General features: G+C 41.1%; 1 protein-coding gene across 1 annotated transcript in view; it reads left to right on the top strand.

Annotated features, from left to right (window-relative positions):
- Nucleotides 1-9551, top strand: part of LOC130170784 (adenylate cyclase type 1-like) — a 50672-nt gene that overhangs the window by 20878 nt on the left and 20243 nt on the right. The window contains exons 6-9 of the mRNA XM_056378413.1: nucleotides 1123-1281; nucleotides 2946-3087; nucleotides 4259-4414; nucleotides 7436-7630. Of these exons, the coding sequence (XP_056234388.1) occupies nucleotides 1123-1281; nucleotides 2946-3087; nucleotides 4259-4414; nucleotides 7436-7630 (652 nt within the window). The remainder of the gene's footprint in view (nucleotides 1-1122; nucleotides 1282-2945; nucleotides 3088-4258; nucleotides 4415-7435; nucleotides 7631-9551) is intronic.

Raw genomic sequence — 9551 nt, 5'->3', positions numbered from 1 at the left:
CTGTGGGGTTGCACTTGGGTACAGCAGTGCTTTGAGGTAATGCTAACGTCCGCATGCTATTGTTGCAGTGAGCTTTCAATGCTTACACGCTGATGTTTACTATGTCCACTATCTTAGTTTAGCATGTTAGCAGTCAAACATTTGTCTTGAAGAGTTGTAGCTGTGATTGTAGCACAAACGGCCTTAAGTGCACATACATCGCACTATGTTGAGTGCCATACTACTACCTGCTAACTCTCTGCTCCGGTTGCTAGCCTTATTGCTCTCTCTTTCTCTCGCCCGCTATACACACAACCTACGTGCTGAGCTATTCCTCAAAGGAGCTACATGCTTAACAATATTCTGTCTCAAACTTCTTGCACAGAGATGATAAATTTGCGTATACGTCCATCGTTTACTTGCTACAGCTGCCACTTTACGCTCATTACGCAAGCTCTACGAATCGGAAGCTAACTTCAGTATCGTCATCCTTTGGCTGTAGCCATATATTGTTGTACACTTTCTACTTAAATTGTAAAAAAAAAAATGCAATACCGTAAAGAAGGAAGTAATTTTACTGTGGTACTGCAACTACAGGATGTACTTATTCTTTGATACTGTAATTACAGAAGGTGCTTTTGCTGTGATACTCTGAATACATTAAGTGCTTTTACTTTGAAACTGTAACTACGAGAGGTACTTTTACTGTGAAACTGTAACTACAGGAAGTGCTTTTGGTGTGGTACTGTACTCTTGTACTCATGGATTATTTTTATCCTGTGGTAGTGGTACTTTTCTTTCAGTAAAGGTTTACAAAAAAAATATTTTGGCTGTAGCTGATCACCCGTTAAAAAAAATAATCACAGAGTTATCCTCATTGCGCATGCGCAGCATCCAAAAAAAAGGGGTGCTGTTCTCTCCGCCTGACAAAGTCTACGCGACACGGTCACACCCACGAAAATAAAAGAAATAGATATACAATACAATATATAGATGCAGTGCTAGTCAAGCTAACGCCGTGTCTTTGGTCTGTGGCCAAACTGTCAACAAGTTTTTTGATGACCTCTTTGGTGGACGTCGAATTTTCTTGGTTTCGTTTGAGCAGTTGGAGTTTAATCTTGTATCCCTCTCCCATCCCTGCAGGTCAGTGGTGGAGGCGACAGAGGTGGATCTGAACATGCGTGTCGGTCTTCACACAGGACGGGTGCTGTGTGGCGTGCTGGGCCTCAGGAAATGGCAGTATGACGTCTGGTCAAACGATGTCACACTGGCAAATGTGATGGAAGCCGGGGGGCTGCCTGGGTCAGTACTGACTGTTACACACACACACACACACACACACACATTGAAGCTGGACTCTGACTGGTCACAGTAGAAACACAACACACACATGCTCAGAAATACAGTATCCCAGCAACAGAGCCAGAATAAGGCTTTATGATGTATGCATCAAATCATAGCAGATGGAGAATGCACTGTTTCTGTATATGTATATGTTCTGTAGGTGCAATATGCATTTTCATAGAACTGTCAAATGTCCAGCATTATCAATATTTTTGACATTATTTCATATTTGATGCTGTCCTGTAAAAAACAGATAATATAATAATAATCCAATTTATCTGAAAAAGTACAAACATAACAAATTCATTGAAAAGACGAAACCAATAATTTTATTGTATTGTCTCATTAGTCACAGATATATGTTTTTCAACTATTAAAAACTACGGAAGCACAATACGTTTATAATCATGACTTGAGCATCTCAATTACGAGAAAAAGATATCATAATTACAAGATCTGCATCTCATAATTATTAGATACAGATCTTGTAATTATGAGACCTGTTACCTCAGTCAATGTCTCATAATTATTAGATAGTTTTCTTAATTATGAGCTTGTCTTCTCCAAAAGTCTGAGACCACTTTCCTGTGGTTTCAGACTTTTGAACCCCACTGTGTGTTGTAAATATGTCATGAATCTCTTTGTTATTATGAGATACAGATCTTGTCAAGTCAGTTTTATTTATATAGTTTAATATCACAAATCTCAATAACCCTCTGTCCTTAGACCCTCGAATTAGATGAAGAAAAATTGCTCTTGTCGTTGATGTTTTTCCTCCTACAAATCCTCCAGGTCATAAAGGTCGACCAAATCCAACCCTTTATTCTCAAGTGTTTTCAGCCGTGTTTCCAAACTTGTCACACAGATCTGACCCAAAATCTCTCATAATCAGTCAAATATCTCAAAATATCAGCATAAAGCTACGAACATCCATCCAACAAGATGCTGCACTTTTCACAGATCACACACACACACACACACACACACTCACACACACAGCGGCTGTTGTGTGTAGAATGAGCAGCACTTGCCTTGCTCATCATAACAAAGAAATGTGTTTTTAATATTTTTTGTACAACAGTGAAGTTGGCACAGAGGACTGTAAACCAACTCTAACACTAAAAATGAGGTTTTGGCTACCAGGCTATACTTTAATTTATTAATAGTAAAAGGATAAAATAGTGATGTGCTATAAGAAGAAGTCACCTTAGCTCATATATGATCCTAAAAAATTGGGATGAAATGATTTCGCTTTGATGCAGTTTCCTGAATTTCCTGAAAAGGACAGCTAAAGCAGCTAAAAATAAGGCCAACCGCTAACATTAAATTAATGTCACATCGTTCAAGAAAACTCATCTACAGTAACAAGCTGGTTTGCATTTAAAAAGCAGTGGAATGAGGTCACCTCATTGGCTCAATTTGTCCTTGTTTCAAGTTAAGTAATAAGATTTTAGGACTCGTTACCAGATGAAAAGAGTCGTTTGGATGAAAATTTCTTTGCTGTGAAGAATTTTGAGCAAGCTGAGGGGCTATCAGGCCGATAAAAATAATGAGGGGGATAATGATTTGAGATGTCGGTGCCTGACTTTTATCACTAACTGCTTTTCGTCCTCTGCTCTCAGCAAGGTGCACATCACAAGGACCACCCTGGAGTGTTTGAACGGAGACTACGAGGTGGAGCCGGGCTTTGGACACGAGAGACATGCTTTCCTCCAGAAACACCACATAGAGACTTTCTTCATTGTGCCATCACACAGACGTAAAGTACGCCTGAACGATGTCTTTTTTTCTTCTTTTTTTTTTTTTGCATTTTCTCTCTCTTCCTCTTGCCAGTGTACAAGTAGAGAAGTGACACATCTGTCAGTGTTGTAACAGTTAATCCTCTGATGCAGGCAGGGAGGTAGGCCATGTGTTAAGCTGGCATACACATGGCTAGTATCACTATCTCACACCAACTGTACATGTGCATCAGAGTGTGTGTGTGTGTGTGTGTGTGTGTGTGTGTGTGTGTCATGGCATTTTAAATCCACAGATAAATGCACTCGCACAAGTACACACACAAATAAACATTTGATACATCCAGGTTTTCAAACGTCGCACACTCACAGTTTACTGTAAAAATCCCACTCAAGCCTACTTTATTTCCATGAATGAGATGATTCTTCAAAGCACATTAATATTCATGCTCTCATGTTTTAAAGAATGTCATATCATGTCTCCTGTCATGCTTTTTTTTTTTTCTTCCATCCGTCCCTGAATAATCTCCTTTGGAAGTAAATAAACTGGAAGATTAGAGGTAAAAAGAGGTCAGAAATGATGAGTTTTAAAGTTTTAATGTTTTTAGAAAGGAATTTAATATACTGAATTATCAGCAAGGCTTCGGAGAGTGGAAATTAATACAAAATCAGCCTGGTTGCAAACATTCACGGTTTTTTTCACTGTTTCTACTTGTCTAAGTCAAGAGTTCAAAGTTCAACTACCTCGAAAACAAATGGCTGAATTTCTATCACCTGGTTAATGCTAACGTAGCATGTTAGCTTGTTAAATAAAGGCCTACACATGCTAACGTGCCAAAGATTATATGGTAATTCAGCACATATTAAAGTACAAGAGAGTAATAGTAATAGTAAGTGATTTGTGTTGTGCACATATGAATTTTTTTTTGTTGGTGTGTTTCCATTTATTCTGACTAGCTTGAACTGATCCCCCTTTTTTTTATCTAATTTATTTATCTTAGTCCAATTTTCTTGTCTGTATTACGGGTCATTGTGTTTATTTTTGTATTTTTTGTGTATGTTATAAAAGCTAAAAGAAATATACAGAATGTCAAGTAAGACGCTAAACATAAGAGAAGAACATAAAGAGAAAGATTTGAGGGAAAAGCTTCCTCCTTTCTTTCGGTTTCATCTCATTGTCTTTGTCTTTTTTTTTCCAGATCTTTCCAGGTCTGATTCTGTCTGACATCAAACCAGCCAAGAGGATGAAGTTTAAGACGGTGTGCTACCTGCTGGTACAGCTCATGCACTGTAGGAAGATGTTCAAGGCCGAGATCCCCTTCTCCAACGTCATGACATGTGAGGACGACGACAAGGTGTGTGACATTTGTGTATTTCAGGTTCTTAATGTAGAAATAGGAGACTTTCATATGCTTGCATGCATGTGTGCACCACTACTGTACAGAGTAGATGTGAATATTTCTGGGTTACATAGTAAAAAAAATCCCTTTAATGGGTTTGTATGTCCATTTGTGATGGACGAAATCCTGCTTGGATTCCTAATCTGCTACACACACACACACAAAATCACAGGCTCACACACATACACACACACACACACACACACATAAAACAGTAATCTGGATTTCTAGATTTTCAGCATCATAAGCACTACAGTATGCCTGCATGACTACTACTTGTTGAGAAGTAAGCCAGTGGAATAGATATTATGAGAAACTTTTCATCTAAACTCATTGCTCTTAAGCTCTCAGAGTGTGTGTTTCTGTGTGTGTGTATATCTGGGCTGACATGTCTATGCGTATGTATCTGCCAAATGACGTTTAAATGTACACGGGCATTGATTTGTGCCTGTTCAAGTGTCGCTCACTGTCTCTTTGAGTATATTTACCACTGTGACGCAGCGGTGAGTCAGCGGCAGTGCTGCTGGTTTGGTGTTTGGAGATCAGCGTCGTGGCATCACAGGGTCTAGCTGTCGGAAATAGCCCGCTAGCTGTAATCCGCCCGACTGTGTGAGCTCGGCCAGGCATTAGTACTTCATGATTCTGATGAGGTTGCATTATGACTGCTGGTAATCACCCACAGCCTGGTATCATCTCTTCTAATAGCATTAGCCACATTGTTACATGATTATCCAAGTAGCCAAAATCCTAGCATTGTGACACAGGAATTTCATAATAGAATTATGATGCTGCAAATTGTTTGGGTCAAAGAATATAAAATCGTCTGAAAGATGATGAAAGAAAGATTCAGATTTGAATGAGCTAGAGCAGTGGTTCCCAAACTTTTTCACATCAAGGACCCTAAACTGACACTAATTAGACCACAGACCCCCACCTGATAAGAGTTTTGCTTTTAGATGTTTAGATGTTACAGGAAGTATTTGAAACTCATGAACCAAAATAGTCATTTATTCTGTCATTGTGTTACTTATGGAAGGAATCATAGTGAAAACTAGAATCACCGCCTCACGGTTGTCTGCCTCCGCCACTCAGATTAGTTTCAGGTGACATTCCTGTTCATCCAGAGTCATAGAAAATATGAACCATTTGTGTGAGATTTTGTCATAATTGCATTATAAAGTCTTGACTAATGGCTAAAAAGTGTTTTGTGCAGTCACAGTGACCTTTGGCACAGAGGTATAAAAATTCTTCTTCTTTTTGCTGGGGACCCCCAAAGAACCCCCTCAAGGACCACTGTGGATCCCCAGCCCCCACTTTGAGAGCCACTGACCTAGAGGAGCTGCAACTGTCTGGACTACCAGCACATTCAAGTCATGTCCAACTGACAACCATTATTTATTACTCAGTACTGCCACTTTCTATCAATGCAGGAGGCCATGCTCAATATGCACCTGCATCTCCAGAAGCCTCTGTCCATCAATAGCCTGTACAGAGCGCAAACTTTGTTAAATTCATAATTCGCACCCACAAATTTATAATTCTTGTGCACAGTTTGCGCGCTGAAATGCGGGTTGTGTTAGGGATAGAAGATTTCAGGACCCAAATGCAGACTCAGAGGCAGAGCTGGTACAGCTGATAAGACTTATTCAGCAATGAAAAGACAAGACTCTTAATTTGAGGGACAAACAAACAGGTGACGAGGAATCCAAAGTGCATAAACACACGAAACGGAAACACGAGGAATCACAAGGGAAAACAAGCGACTTAATTACACACTGGGGGTGGGGTGGAATAATGAGACGCAGGTGCAACTAATTGGGGCGGGGCAGACAATCACAAACACACTGGGACAGGAAGTAAAATAAGCCATGAACATACACCAGGTGAGATATTTCAAAATAAAACAGGAGATTGCCCAGGAGAAGGATGCATTTGAAGGAGCCTTTGAAATGGGACATCTTAGTTGCGCCACTGTGACGCAGTTGGTCTTCAAATGCAAACGTGATAGACTCATGGAGACTCGTCTAAGTGTGGCTGAGCCCCCACCCCCCCAGGCCTTTTTCAGAGCGGATCGTTTCACAGCAACTTTAAAGAAGGAAAGCACAGGTGTAATTAATAACATTATTCAAGGCTGCATTACATTTAGCTTTACCTGTCTCAAGGCCCTGGTCATGTGCGTGCTGACTGGCTTACTGGGACACTTAAATGCAACAGAACCACCATAAGGTTATTAATTACATCTCAAATGTGAGCTGTGAAAACAGGTCTTTACATACAGTCGGTGAATAAAGTTGAGTCAGATGATGTCAGGGAAGCTTGAGTCTGAGATGGACCCTAAATTTATCTGAAACTGTGTCTTCGCACTAATATTTTCCAAACAAGTAATTTACTATGTTGGAATCTCCCAGACTTCACATCTGTCCAGCTGTTAGAAAAGACTGCCACGTTTTTGCTTCGTTGCACTAGCTCCGTGTGTGTGTGGTGTCAAAATTAAACTCAAAAGTCATGCTATTTTCAGTCAGGCTATGTCATGGCCTCACAGGGCCAGGACAGGGTGGTTCCCAGAAATCAAAATAAATCTGGTGCACAGGCTCGTTTTGATTCTGGCCCTGTATACACCCGGTTCCATGGCCCAAATCTGGCCCATATACAGCATGATTGTCAGATGCTACTTCCACATCTGGACCAACTCAAGTGCACATACATGAAATCTTGTGGCTGTCAGACAATACTGGAGGATAACAGCCAGAATCTGCTCAGATGTGGAAGTATATGGGCCAGACTCGGGCCGAGGACCCAGGAATATGTTGGGCCAGAAATTTAAAGTAAAGTTACAACAAAGTCTTACACTCCTCAGTGCTCAGCTCACAAAAGTCTACATTCATATGCTTCACCATATACAATGAGGACCAGTCACATCAGACTGGCCGGCCTCTGCAGAGACTGATTGTGTTGCCTGTTTTGGCGTCTCGACAGCGGAGAGCCCTTCGCACCGCGTCAGAGAAGCTGAGGAACCGGACGTCCTTCTCAGCCACCGCCGTGCAGCACTCGCCGGGAACACGGGTCAACCGCTACATCGGGCGGCTCATCGAGGCGCGGCAGACTGAGTCGGAGACATCAGACCTCAACTACATCACCCTGTTCTACAAGAGCAGAGACAGGGAGCGCAGGGTGAGGACGCACACACACACACACACACACACACACACATACACACACTGCACACAAACATCTGCAGAAGCCAGTGACTTGGATTTTTATTTACAAACAGATACAAAACAGAACAAATACAGTATATACTTTCCTCATTACACGTAAGGTAACATGTGTCGTGACTGCACCCCCCCCCCACCCAACACACACACACACACACACACCTCCCCTCTGTCTTACTCTCACATACACTCACCCTACACAGTCTCTAATTCTCTGTCTCCCCTTTCTCCCTCTCTCCCACGTGTGTTGTTTCTGATGTGAGTGTGTGTGTGTGTGTGTGTGTGTGTGTGTGTGAGAGAGAGAGAGAGAGAGAGAGAGAGAGAGAGGAATCCACCCACCCTCTCAGGAGGGGGTGCAGATAATGATTTGGGAACGTCTGAGCGGCACACGTGACATCTTTCTCCTATGTGTGCGTGGGTTGAGCCATAAAGGAGACACAGAACAGAGATTGGTTTGTGTGTGTGTGTGTGTGTGTGTGTGTGTTGTGTGTGTGTGTGTGTGTGTGTGTGTGTGTGTGTGTGTATGTCAGTATGTGTGAGCAATCCAGACATTCAAACTGGTAGCAGAAGAATTAAATATCCCGTACAAAGTAAAAACCAGTTAATTGTCTTTCAGACATTTCATTGTTGAGGAAAATGCCTCCAGCAGAAAAAAATTAAAATAAAGACAAATTAGTATAAAGAGTTTATTTACTCCCAAACAACTACAGTAAAAGGATTTCTTTTATAGGGTGCTGGGAGAGTTCAGGACACATCACTGTTCAACAAATTCATATCCAACTGCACACCAGATCTTTAGAAGTTATTATTTATTGATGCAGGAGAAAAATATTATTTTTTTGGAGCAAGTGCGTAAGCATTTTTACAGGATATCCAGCTTCCTCAGGAAAAGCAAACCTGAAAGCTGTAGATGCAAAACATTACGTAATTTACTCTGGAAAACTCTTATCTCTCGCAGAAATTAAAAAAAACAACAACTTCTAGGACTGTGATTGAAGGTGGATTATAACACCCAGGAGGCCAAGGTTCAATGTGTCAGTTGCTTTTTTGAAATTTGATTACTTACAATATTGTGCTCACATAAATTAACTTGTGCTTGTGCTTGTGCTTGTGCTTGTGTGGGTCGGTTTGTGGGAGGAAGCTGCCGTCTCTAGTCTGCTGTGTGAATTTGGAGGCAACTGGGGGCGAACAGCAAAAAAACAAAAAACAAAAAAACCCCAGCCATGTCAGTGGTGTGTGGTGAGATCTGCTTTAAAACAACGTAAAGACATAAACTTAATGTCATGTTAAACAGACTGCGGTTCAATATTTCCCATCATCCCTGCGAATGGCTCCGGTGATGTCGGTTGTTTCGGTTCCTTGGTTCATCAACTCTCCTTGGGTCGTGAAATATTGTGACAATTAATGTGGGAATTGATCACATTCAATGCAAACATTTATAGTTTATGTAAACTTTTTAATCTTCTGTTTCATCTACTTTACGACAAGAGACTGTACATCTAAAACTAACTCAGTGACCAGATTTAATGAGATTCGGCTGCAGATTGAGATTAAAGTGAACATATCTTGTTACCATGCTACAGCAAATTTTAAATGAGCAATGTTAGCCTGTTATCTGTACAATGCTGCAGCCTGGTGAGGACTGAAACTACTGAGGTCAGCAAAAGACAAGATTACCCAGGTTCCTCTTCTCCCTCGAAGTATAATTTACTGCACAGCTTTTCTAACCTTCCTGGGACCATGAAAGTTGGCTTGTAGTACTTCAGGATTAGAGAGTTACCATCCCTTTGTCCTTTTTTGTTAACTTCCTCTCACACAGTAAATCAGTTGCAACGCCCAAGTGAAGGAGTTCAGTATCTTTGGGTCTCGTTCACAAG

This window comes from Seriola aureovittata, chromosome 6 (genome assembly GCF_021018895.1).
Source record: "Seriola aureovittata isolate HTS-2021-v1 ecotype China chromosome 6, ASM2101889v1, whole genome shotgun sequence".
Classification (NCBI taxonomy): Eukaryota; Metazoa; Chordata; class Actinopteri; order Carangiformes; family Carangidae; genus Seriola; species Seriola aureovittata.
This window is presented reverse-complemented; position numbering and strand designations above follow the sequence as displayed.